The 13283-nt window shown below is 36.0% G+C and overlaps 1 protein-coding gene and 1 pseudogene across 1 annotated transcript; both read left to right on the top strand.

The window, feature by feature from the left end:
• The first annotated feature begins 775 nt into the window (after positions 1 to 775).
• On the top strand, positions 776 to 1825 carry LOC129447111 (trace amine-associated receptor 13c-like; annotated as a pseudogene).
• A 9212-nt stretch (positions 1826 to 11037) lies between these two features.
• Positions 11038 to 12006, top strand: LOC141368903 (trace amine-associated receptor 13c-like). The gene has a single exon (XM_073873728.1). It carries the CDS (start codon positions 11038 to 11040, stop codon positions 12004 to 12006), a length of 969 nt encoding a protein of 322 aa, XP_073729829.1.
• Positions 12007 to 13283: the final 1277 nt, after the last annotated feature.

Here is a 13283-nt window from a genome sequence, read left to right on the forward strand (position 1 = left end):
ATATCTGTACCTAAATGGTAAATATTAGGACCCATTTAAAGGGTACCGTTCCAGTGACAGCTTTTGTACCTTTTGTTTTGATAGTGTAGGGCCCAAAATTTATTCAAGCCCAGGGGCCTCCACCCTGTTAAGTCCTGCCCTGTATATATATATATATACAATATACAAATGGGTTACAAACAAAATGAAACAATAATCAACAAGATGACCAATGAACGAAAACTGAACAAAGAAATACAAACATGACTTCAAAAAAGATACAGGAAAGTGTAGACGCAAGACATGACTGTGACAAATATGATGCCTTTTGTTGTAAATTAAGTCTGTTGTAGTATCTTATGCCTACAATTAGTCACTTCCTATTATGAAAGTTTGATCAATTGTACATGAGGACATGTGCAACAAATACATATACTGTAAAGGATATTCTATTTATTATTAAAGTATTTATTAGTAATACATACAATGTTAATCATTGTATTGCATGGCTATTTTAAGGTGTGCCCCTAAACTTTTAGCTTAGCTCCTAAAATTTTCAGTCAGGGGCTGCATTGCTTCTAGTTAAAAAGTTTGGAACACTGTCTGTACTGTATGTATGTATCGACCAATGCTGTATAACCAAAGCTGAAACTACATGAAACTACATCTAAGATTTTAAAAGAATTGGCTGTTTTTTTCCAGAAAGCATAAAATTAATCACATAGGAAATAAAAAACACGTCATTATGTATCAGAAGAGTGGGTGGGAAGTCTGACCCTAGAAACTACATAAAGGACTAAAACCAGACAGAAACAAATTTCAAACAGAAGAACTCATGGCATATGAGACAGAAGATCATGAGACTCAATACTGCTTTCCTGCCATTAACTCATCATGCATCAAGACAAAATGCTCCACATATGAATACAATATCATGTATTTGTTTTTTTCATTGCTGTCAGCATGTACCGTGTTTCTGAATCTGCTGGTGATCATCTCCATCTCTCACTTCAAGAAGCTTTACACTCCGACCAACATGCTCATTCTCTCTCTGGCTGTGGCTGACCTGCTTATAGGACTTATTGTCATGCCTTTGGAGGCCATCAAACTGATTGAGACGTGTTGGTACTTTGGAGACATTTTTTGTGGATTTTATTCAGTGTTCATTGGACTGCTCCTCTCAGCATCACTAAGTCATTTAATTTTAATCGCTGTTGATCGCTATGTGGCTGTGTGTCACCCTTTACATTATCCACAGAAAATAACTACCGCTAAATCCATATTGAGCATCTGTATCTGCTGGTTTTGTTCTACAGCTTATAATATTGTCCCTGTGAGCAGCAGTTTACATTCTGACTTAAACAAAATGGATGTATGTTATGGAGTGTGCACTTTTACAGTTAGCTATGCATGGAGAGTCACTGATCTGATCATGTCCCTGCTGTTTCCATGTACTGTAATCATAACTTGATATATGAGGATTTTCTATGTTGCACATAAGCAAGTGAAAGTTATAAACTCTCTGTTGAAGGGTGGAAAACATATAATGAAAGGTTCACTGAAGAGAAAGTCTGAGAGCAAAGCGGCTCTGACATTAGGACTTATTGTAACAGTTTATCTGCTTTGCTGGATTCCATTCTTCATTTTAGTTCCAATAGAAAACACAACAATTATTTTTACCACAACAGTTCTCTTATGGATTGTATATTTACACTCTGCTGTAAATCCTCTCATCTATGCTTTATTCTACCCCTGGTTTAAAATGTCAGTTAAACAGATCATAACTCTTAAAATATTTCAACCAGCATCCTCTCTCATGGACATTTTTACAGATAATGAATCATAATTTTTGTAGGAAGGAGGGTTGGTTTTAGTTTTAGTTGAATTTTATGATAAATAAGGTACCCATTAAGCCCATGTTCCCTTTTAGGACCACTTTCAATTATGACATCAAATTATTAAAAGGGAAAATGATCTTTTTTGCTGTTTATTATTTTGAGCAATCCAGTAATTGGGTACTTCCCTGACATTTTTGTTGCATGCCAATCACATGTCGTCAATCTTGAGTTAGCCCTATTTACTGTATGTGTACACTCTCTCGGTAGACCTCACACAATGATACCCAAAATCTTTGGTGTATCAGGACCCTTCAGAAATGAACACATTTCTGCAATTTTCAGTCATATTTTTTAATCTTTTGTATATGTATTAATATTATGTCAAATAAAAGATACCAGTATTGTTTTTATTGTGTATAAACGAATAATAATCATTTTATATTATTTTCCTTTAAATGGAAAGATGAGTTGTATGAGCTTGTGCACAAAGCTAATCTAAAGGTCAAACCATAAGCCTTACTGACTGCTGAGGAATTAAGCGTGTGAACACTAAATGTTTTGTGATTGATTTTACATTCATTTACAAATAAATACACCGTAAATTATTTTATTAAACAGATTATATTCATAAATTAACTTTTTTAAAGATTTTTCTTAACTGGTAGAGTGCCACAAAACACATGCAAACTATACCAAACACAAGCTACAGTAAAACCACTAATGAATAATACAAACTATTTCTTAATTATTATCTTATATATTTAAAAGAAAAAAGTTTAATTTTTTACTATTTCAGCCCATCCTGTGTGTCTCAGTGAGGAATCATGTTTAATTTCAAGTTTAATTAAGTTTGATGATTGTCACTTTGATGAGTTAACAGTTCATTGTGTGCTTTCACCTTACCAACCGTCTACCTTACCTTACAGTAACACAATGTTAACCACCAATACAGTATAATAGATGTCTGTTACAGTTTTTTACAATCACTTTGCTGCTGTTTTCGGAACCTTGATGTCATTTTTCACAACTCTAGATACAAAACTCATAACCAAAGATCAAAATGCACATTTTTCAAAACTCTTAACTCTTTTCTCAATTGCTTGGATACAATACACATAAAACTTGGATCATTTGTTCATTCAACCAAAATCACCTGTTCAATATGACACAACTTAACATCAAAGTACAACTGTTTCAAAAGGCTATTCACACATCACATTTCAAATAAGTGTCTATTCATTTTCTTACAATGATCTAACTATCAATCAATACAACTGCCCAAAATGATAAGTAACTATTCGTAATAGTTGTATGGAAACAGACAAAGAATCTTCCATGTTTACTGAAAATCATGAAAGTTTCAAGATAATGAGGTTCATTGTAACCAATAAGCATGGAGCATGAACCAATTATCACTGTACTGTATAGATGCAGGCCCTTGTAATTGCTTGTCCAATTCTGCCAACTTGTTACTGATGATTGAGTGCAGATTGTGAAATGATGTGACCTATGTTGTGATTGTACTGTAGTGTTTTCATCAATACATTACAAACTTTGTTCAATGATTCCAATGTGTCTGTCGTATTCTCTCTACTACTGCAGTACTTTTATAGATATGTATTTGCTCTACATGTACCATAATGAAATCTGTATCACCAATTTTGTTCTACAATATTTAATGATTGTACAAACAATGACTTAGTGGAACTATCAGTTGCTTGTGTGTGGGTGATCTATAGTTATGTTTCCATGGTATTTCACAGTAAATTTGTGTTTTGAAACAATGATTGTGCAAGTGCAAGATGTCTTTAAAGATGTGAATGCACAATGCAATGTTTTGAACACTAGACAGCCTGTGTTACAAGTGATTACCGTTTTGAGTTTTGTATCTAGAGTTGTGAAAAATGACATCAAGGTTCTGAAAATAGTAGCAAAGTGATTGTAAAAAACTGTATCTCTAACACCAAACACAAGAATGACTTCTGTTACAGCCTATTTTATATTATGGATGTTGTATATAAATTCAGGTCTAAATCCTCTCATCTATGCTATATTTTACCCCTGGTTTAGAACGTCAGTTAAACACATCCTAAATCTATCCAAAATATTTAAACCAGCATAACTTCCACTGGTCTTGTTCATTATAATTTTGGATTTACTAGCTTTGTTCAAATCACTCAATGATGGGAATCAACACAATATATTAAAAGAGTGGTTTGCCATATTACTAATAAACCCATCAGGGTGCTCAGTAGGCTCTTGTATAGCTCAGTGGTAGAGCAGTGATAATGATGTATAATGTACCATGTTATGCACTATAAGTCGCTTTGAGGAGAAACATCTGTCATCTTTGTAAATGTTTACGGAAACTGCAGGCCAAATATATAAATTAAAGACTACATGTGTAAAGGTGTATATGAATTTTTTTGTACTGTACATTTCACCACTAAGCCACTCAACATAACAGACATAAAACAAAATGAAAGTTGTTAGCCATCACTTCACATCTTTTTTTTTAGTTAATGCTTTTAGATAAAGGTTTAAAGCTGTATTAACATATATTGATATACCGTGTACTGTTAAGTAGCAAAAAGGCACAATGAAATTGAAACAAAAAAAACTTTATTTTTTTATTATTGTAGTATTTTTCAAAAAAAAAAAAAAAAAAAATTATTGTAGTATTTTTACAAATTACTTATCTGTGAGATTCATAATTTGTATTTATTTATGTGCATGCCTGGATTGGCAATCGGGAGGATCTCAATATTATCCACCCCCACTCGCATAATTTGCACGTGGGCGATGTCCCCACCACTTTATGCCCAAGTTGATCTCAAATCCCGACCACTTACTGGAAGAATTATTGCATTAAGGTCTATTAACATCTTAAACGCATGAAAAACACCAGGACTGCTTTTCAAACCACTCACCTGCGACATTACGCTTGCCGCTAAGTCATAGATGTAACAATGAATCATCATTATTATCTATCGCAAGAGTTACAAAAATCTATTTGATGCATAACATCTCAGTACATTGGAAAAGTTTTATATGAATATGATGTTTTCTCGAGTAAAATTACATTTTAAAGTTTGTTTTTTGAGAAAGTATGCTTACATTATGTTATTTGACAATATACATGATCTAAGTACTACAAAAATAAGACAAGGATTTTTACTTTTCCATCTGCTTCCCCTGCCTACTTGATCAATTGTGTTTTTTTCAACCCAACAGGTAATATTACGACCACCATTTTCTAAAAATAAAAATATAGGGGAAAACAAACATTAATTCCCTTTTAGTAGTTTTTACCTTATGGTAGGGCTGCACGATTATGGCAAAAATCATAATTATTTAGGCTACTGTATTTGCATTGAATTGGAAATGATATATTTGAAAAATATAATGAATTTTTAGGCTGCAGAGAACAGTGCACTTTTGCAGATTTATATACGTTACTGAGGATCTAATTATATTAATATAGTCAGTCGTGAACTAAAGTGGGCCAGTCTAAAGGAGGTCGCACACCGCACAAGAAGTGCAGCACCACGTCTAGGCCAGCTCGGAGGTATCGTACACCGGAAGTGCACATTAAATAGCGCAAGCTTAGTCAGATAGGGTCTGCTTCAAAATGCTAAATATACGTAAGCAGCCAATGTTAATCGCTAAAGATTTTGGACAAATATGATGTTATTTAATGCTAAACTATGTGAGTGGCGCTCTGTGTCGTGACAGGGATTTGAGCAGTGTCTGGGGCATTCTTATCTCTAACGCTCATAGCTCCCCTGTGGTGCCTAGCATGATCCACCACTTCTGATTGCGATTTCTCCAGCCACATCACAGATGATTTCTTTAAGTCGATTTCTTTGTTGTTTCTATAACATTGTTTCTGTGGCTATCGGCTAACAACAGGCGTGGACTCTGGGTGCCTGGCATTGGTGAACTTGCCACAACGCTTCATCCTTGATATCAGTCATTAAAGAACTTGAACTCCTACGTCAGCCCCGGTTTTGTGTAGTAAGTGCTGCTTTATCTGAAAGCAGGTGATGACGATTTACTCTAATCAAGAAACCGACTTACTGACGCTCGCCTATGCAGAGTCTGCTTTCATTTGCCGGTGAGAGTACTTAGGAGCAGGCGCAACATCGCCCTTGGTGATGTTTCACAACCCCCTGTCATTGCCAGAGAAAAAGGAAACTGCTCTTATATTGACAAACTGGTGGCCCACAGTGAAGTGCAGGTCAGATGTAACACCCTCATCTGCCCTGGGTGAGGGAAGACAACAATGACAGTCTTGTCTCCCCTGGATCCGTCTCACTAGGACTGCTTTGAAGCCCAGGGGGTTCTAAGGGGGCTGGTGAGACAACCTCCTCCAGTTTGATCTCAGCTGTCGCTATGGTTTAGACTAGGGAGGTCACAGAACCAAAAATCTAGTAGTCGGTACCAATAACACAAAAAGTACACAAAAAGTATACGGTACTTGGTACTTAAGTCTGTTCCACAGTGTGTAAAAAAGAAAAATTATACTTTTCTCCTGACTCTCCTGGTGTACATCAATTTGTGCGACAGAAGCAGTTAGGTTTGTAACCACAGTAGGAGCAGCTTGGCAAGTAGCAGCTTGGCGGGAAGCAGGCGTAGCTTGCTTTATGTCGGGACCAAGTGCGGCAAGATTTGCTTAATTGCCTCTGTCTGCTTTTTCACAGTCGAGGACTTTACGCAGCAGTTCAATGTCAAGAGACTGTTCTCAAAAAGAAACCAAAAATGTCTGTGACTGTTGAGATATTTGTATGGTGGAGAGGTTGAAGGCTGGAATTCAGGTTCTCTGTGTTAAAGTTTTTTAGGCTTCTTAAATGTATTTCACATTTAGGCTTGATGTGAGAAGAGACCACCTTGAGAGATGGGGCGTTAAGAAAGCGTACTTTTTCAGCATTCCTCATCCCAGCGAGATTAAGCCATATGTGGTGTTACAAGAACAGCATTGTGGGCATTGCACAACCCAGAGCATGTGTGCTGACTCTAGTCACCCGAAGGGCAGGGGTCAATCACTGTGCACAAATCCTGCATCTGCTCTGGATCGTAACCACCCTTGTCTAGATTTTTTAATACCTTGGCCTGATATACCTGCTGGATGGGATGACCATGGCATGGAGGGTGGAGGCAGACTGTCCCATGGCAGTATAAAACTTACAAAGCTTACACGCCTTTGAGGGGAGCTTTGGCTCTAGAGGCACCAATGCACCACAATGGCGCACTCGACTGAAGGGAGCTGAGCGTAGCCCTTGGCTGCCCCCATCGAGGATGGTTAGGATGGACAAGCCCACAAAGCAGGTGCGCGCTGTAAAAGACTTTGTTAGCTTGTCGAGCACCTCTGGGAAGAAAGGCACTGGCACTGGATGCAGCTGAGCTTCGAGACCCGACCCCAGAAACCAAACGTCAAGCCTCAAGCGTTCTGGGGAGGGCAGAGGGTTCCACTCCAGCCCAATACTCCTGGCCGTACATTACACATTAGAGCAGTATGTTATCAGTCAAGCATTGTCTTCTTAACTGTAAGTTGTTAACTAATTTGTGGAGTACATAACTTACTGTTAAGCTAATAAACAATGACTCCATAAGTTTTCCTTTTCAATACAAGTCCAATATAACGTTATCTCGACAAAACTGCTAAGGATTCAAGTATATGTATATATATATATATATATATATATATATATATATACAGGCCAGCTGACAGTCTTGCCTGGGCCCGGGACAAGATAATCTTAGAGGGCCCCCCACCCCTTACTTTTTACTGGTAACAAGACATTTGGCATTATCAGATTCAGGACCCACGAATATTGCATATTATACATTGTATAAAACGTTTAGTTAAAGGTGCAGTGTGTAATTTTTAGAAGGATCTCTTGACAGAAATGCAAAATAATATACAAAACTATATTATCAGGGGTGTATAAAGACCTTTTTATAATGAACCGTTATGTTTTTATTACATTAGAATGAGAAGTTTTTATCTACATACACAGAGGGTCCCCTTACGTGGAGGTCGCCATTTTGTGTCGCCATGTTTCTACAGAAACCTTTAACGGACAAACTTTTTTTACTAAGTTGTCTCTGACGATGACATGTTTTACCGGTGGTGGCTACTGTAGCTTCTCTATGCGTTTCAAAAGCGAGGGGTGAGTGGATTGAGCCGTTGGTTGCAATATGCAACCTCACCACTAGATGCTTCTAAAATTTACACACTGCACCTTTAAATGTAGTGCACTGAGGGGGGATATTCATTGAATTTAATCAGTTTTTTGGGATGGGCGGTTGCAATCAATTTGTTTAAGCTACATTTAAACAAAAAAGATTAGTAAAGTAAAATATAAAACTTTTGTTTGAATGTAGCTTAAATAAATTGATTGCAACCACTTACCTTAAAAAACTGATTAAATTCAATTAATATTTTTTTTCAGTGTACTGACACTGTATACTGACACAAAATATCATAATCACGTATGAATTATGAACAGACTATTGGAAATATCAGTAAAACAACTTCAGCTAATATTATGCCGTGTTTGGACTAAAAATTGAATAAATATTACTCCTCTCTTTAGAAATTTGAAGTAAACATATAAACTCAATCAAAATTTCTCCAAACATGCACGCCTTTGAACCAAAAGCCCAGAGGGATATTATTTTGTAAAGAGCTTTCATGATGAGCATGCATTGCATTTTTCTCAATGAATGCGACTGAGGGTAGAGCCCTGCATTTCAGCCCAAGCCCGACCCGACCTTTTTACACCCCTCAGGTCGGGTTTCGGCCAATTTTAACCTCACAGCTGATACGCGGGCGGACCTTGAGCTTATTTAGGCTTCTCCGTCTTTTTATATTTTTCAATTTAATTAAAATAACATTTTGACAGACGATGATTGCAAAACAAACGTAGTAAGACTTTTAACCTATAGCACGAGTCCGCTATAAGCACAGCCAGCCACACATTTACAATGCAGCTGTTGCGTATTTAACAGCAGTACCGCAGCGCACCGGGAAAAAATATTAATGGAGGACTAAAACCTTGGATACTGCGCATAATCTATGCAAACAGCATCCAATACATAATCTATATATGCATAGCGAGGTTGTAAGCAGGTTGCATGTTTATTCGGTTTCATGTTTATTTCGTTTTGTTTTGTAGCTATAGCCCTTTTCATTTTTATATTTCTGCCCCCGTTGCAGCTGCGAGCAGCAGAGCAACCTGCCTCCGCTTTTAAAAAATAGTGTGTGTAGATAATAAACGTTTAAACTAACACTGTGATATGCTGAAAATATATATTTTATGTAGTTGTTATTATAGACAAGTGAAGTGTTGATTTGAGAGTTCAATTCATCAAACATGTCGTCAACTTGCTGTCGGCTGCTAACCGCTTGTTGGAACAAACAAAAATACTCTAAAATGTAAATAAAAAAAAAGAAATATAACTATTTTGCCATTTAAAACAAATCTGAACTGCTTTAATTGCTGCAAGAGTAGTACAGCTGTATATGGAATCTGTGCAAGGAGTTATTTTTTGCTATTTCTGCGGATTTCTTTTGCAAAATCTATGCGGAATTTTGCAGAATAATTAAACATGTTTTAAGCACATTAAGCACATTCATTTGAGAGAATGTGCGCTGTGAATATTACAAAACAATAAAATATTGTATAATTACATTTTATTAAAGGATTACCCTAAATTAAACTGGACCAACATGAACCAACAGATAATGAACAATGTGCTGTCACGACCATAGAGTTTTATATAAAATACATATATTACTGTCTACAGTGTAACAGTAAAAAGAAAAGGCTTCTCATTATGAATGTAGCCTATATCAAGATAATTTCATCTGTTTAACAATTTATATTTATCTTGTAAACGGATTTGAAATAATAAATAATTGTCGCGTCACTTAGCAATATAGATCTCATCTCATTATCTTCTCCGCGGTAAGTTTTATTTCAAATTCAAGTTTTACACATTAAATATTAAATAGTTTGTGCTTTCTCTCATAAAAACCTCACAACAAACAGCACATACTTCTAAACACACGCAATGCAGTGACTATATCTGCGGTCACAGATTCCTAATGGGGAGAATAAGGAATTCTATTTTCCTCTATTTTCCTCTATAAGGCCTATATTTTCTTCTTTTCTTTTATTTTCTGAGCACCGGACTTGTGCTGAGTCTGACCGGACATTTTGAGCGTACTGAACTTCAAATCAAATGAATAAAATATTTTCTTTATTTTTAACAATTATTCCATAGGTTCCAGTTCTGGGCCCCCCTCTGGGCCCACCCCCACCCTGGGCCCGGGACAACAGACCCGTTTGTCCCCCCCTGTCGGCGGGCGTGCATATATATATATATATATATATATATATATATATATATATACATATATATATACTCGAATCCTTAGCAGGTATATATTGTTCTGTTTGTGTTTTAAAGTTACTTATAATAAGTAAAGTTAACTGTTTAGTGCACTGATATCAGACTCAATTTGGATAATAAAGTTTATTCAATTGTTAAACACCCTGCCTAAATTACATATCATTGTCATGTCATTACAGTATAAGTTTTTGATCACCACATTTGAGTGATCGTTGCAAAAAATGTATATATTTATATATAGTATATTCTGTTAATGTATATAGTGTATTCTATGTACCGTACTGTAGTATAATATACTGTAGTATATATGTACTGTACTATAATATACACAAAGAATATTGTCAGATATATCTTTACCGGTCTTGTTTGTACTCCCTGATATCTGTATCTGCATCGGCCCAAAAAACAAACAAACATATCAGTCCATCTGTGTGTATGCACGCTTGAATATACTGAAACCAGTGCGGACATGTCTGTGCATGAGAAGGACACAGAAAGAAAGTATTTCCAGATACCCGGCCCGTGTAAAAAATGTACACACATTATCAAAAAAATTATGGCATTTTTGACCATTTTGGTCGCAGACTAGAGTCCTGCTTAGATGGTTTTGTATCTGAGCTCATCATTTACAAACATCTAAAAAGGAAAATGTTAAAAAATGGCAAAATAACATCTACTGAAAAACAATGTTGCATCAGAGTGGGAGGTAAATGGGTTGAGTCAGTCTGATTCAGATACTATATAAATGACAGAACAGTAAGGAGATCAGATCACCTCCTATCAGGAGGAGACTTCACTCATGGGCAATGAGACAGAAAACCAAGAGACACAATACTGCTTTCCTGCCATTAACTCATCATGCATCAAGACAAAACGCTCAACACATGAATACAATATCATGTATGTGTTTTTTTCATTGCTGTCAGTATGGACTGTGATTCTGAATCTGCTGGTGCTCATCTCCATCTATCACTTCAAGAAGCTTCACACTCCAACCAACATGCTCATTCTCTCTCTGGCTGTCACCGACCTGCTTGTAGGACTTATTGTCATGCCCTTGGAGGCGATTAGGTTGATTGAAACATGTTGGTACTTTGGAGACACTATCTGTAGACTGTTTTTAATAATCATGGGATTGCTCCTCGTTACATCTTTGAGTAATTTAGTTTTAATAGCTGTTGACCGTTATGTGGCTGTGTGTCACCCTCTGCTGTACCCACAAAAAATAACAGCGACTAGAACAATAATTATTATTTGTGTTTGCTGGTTTTATTCTGCAGCTTATAACATTTCAGTTCTTATAACTACCTCACAAAGTAAATACACTTGTTATGGAGAATGTACATTTATCACTACTTTCGCCTGGAGAATTGTTGACGTGCTCCTTTCTTTCCTGTTTCCTTGTACCATCATTATAACTTTATATTTGAGAATCTTCTATGTGGCACATCAGCAAGTGAAGGTTATAAACTCTCTGATGAGGAGTGGAAAACACCTAACAGAAGGTTCAGTGAGGAGGAAATCTGAGAGCAAAGCCGCTCTGACATTAGGAATCATTGTGACGGTTTATCTGTTTTGCTATATTCCTTTTTTTATTTTATCTCTAACACCAAACACAACCATGACTTCTGTTATAGCCTATTTTATGTTATGGATGTTGTATATTAATTCAGGTCTGAATCCTCTCATCTATGCTATATTTTACCCCTGGTTTAGAATGTCAGTTAAACAAATGCTAAATCTATCCACAATATTTAAACCAGCATAACTGCTATTGGTCTTGATCATTATAATAATAATTGAGGTTCTGGATGTACTTGCATTGTTCTAATTGGTCAGTGGGTTTCAAAACAAGATATTACACTTAAATTTGGCAGGGCTTAAAACACTGGTTTGCCATATAACTTATACATTACTGTATAGTTCAGTGGTATTTTAAGATGATCTCTATTTCATCTGATGTCAATATTTGTTGGTTTAATTACCCATGGAAAGTCTCTGTTAAAGTTTTTTTATATTTTCCAGTTAAGTAAGTGTACACTTTAAAACTGTCATGTCAATAACGTGGCTTCTTTCTTATTAATGTCAATACAATAAATAAATAAATAAATAGCAATACTTTCTTCATTTGCTGGATATAATTGCATCTGGTTTGTGCCTTTTAATTCACAGAATTTGCTTAAAGTATGTTGTCTCTCAAAAGCTTATGTCCATTTTTTGTCACATCCATATTGTTTAGGAAAACATAAACAGATTGTTTAATATATCTGTCTTAATTCTGTCCTAATAGGAGAAAATAACCAAGAGGTCAATCAAGTAAAAATATTGTTACTACATCTAGAACAAATCAGCCCACATTAACTTTCTTTCTAGGTGGCAAATTTTTATTATGAGGATCAAAATTCAGCCACACAGACCCCTTCACGGTTCACGTCACAGGAGGTTCCCTCTGCGCATGTCGGGGTCAGAAAAGCCATTACAGCAGATTGAGGCTGTGAAAATCGCACCAGGTCTTCCGTTAAGTTTTCGCGATTCATGCAGAATCTCAAAAACAAAAAAATACAACATCTGCAGCTGCAAGCAATTAATGTGCCGACTGGAACAATGCAAATATCAAAGAGGCTTGTGTTTGTAGTGCTCACTTCATTTGAGGTAAATCATCATTTTTCGTCCCTAGATTAAATTAAATTATAAAGCCTGGATGGTATGAACAGTTTGACCCCATGCTGCGCGTGCACCCGATAGTCATTCAATGTTTCCAAACCTTAAAGGGGTCTATTGCTCTCATGAAACTAAGAAATTGACTGATTGACATCTAATTAACATTTATAAGACAATACACATTAAAAATTAAGATTAAACATAGAAAATGAGCCATTGTGTACCAGACTCAGAAAGGTTTGCCAGCCTGTAAAACACATTTTCTGTCAGTTAGCAAATTTTTAACCCTGGCAAAAAAATCCATTGTTTTTGTCTAAATTTAAATTGAATGAGTTATTGACCTTTGTGTGAACAGTTATGACACATGCATTTATTTGCAGGAAA

Source organism: Misgurnus anguillicaudatus, chromosome 12 (assembly GCF_027580225.2).
Source record: "Misgurnus anguillicaudatus chromosome 12, ASM2758022v2, whole genome shotgun sequence".
Classification (NCBI taxonomy): Eukaryota; Metazoa; Chordata; class Actinopteri; order Cypriniformes; family Cobitidae; genus Misgurnus; species Misgurnus anguillicaudatus.

Excerpts from the sequence above, each read along its gene's own strand:
- LOC141368903 (XM_073873728.1), top strand. The coding sequence starts at position 11,038 with ATGGGCAATGAGACAGAAAACCAAGAGACACAATACTGCTTTCCTGCC.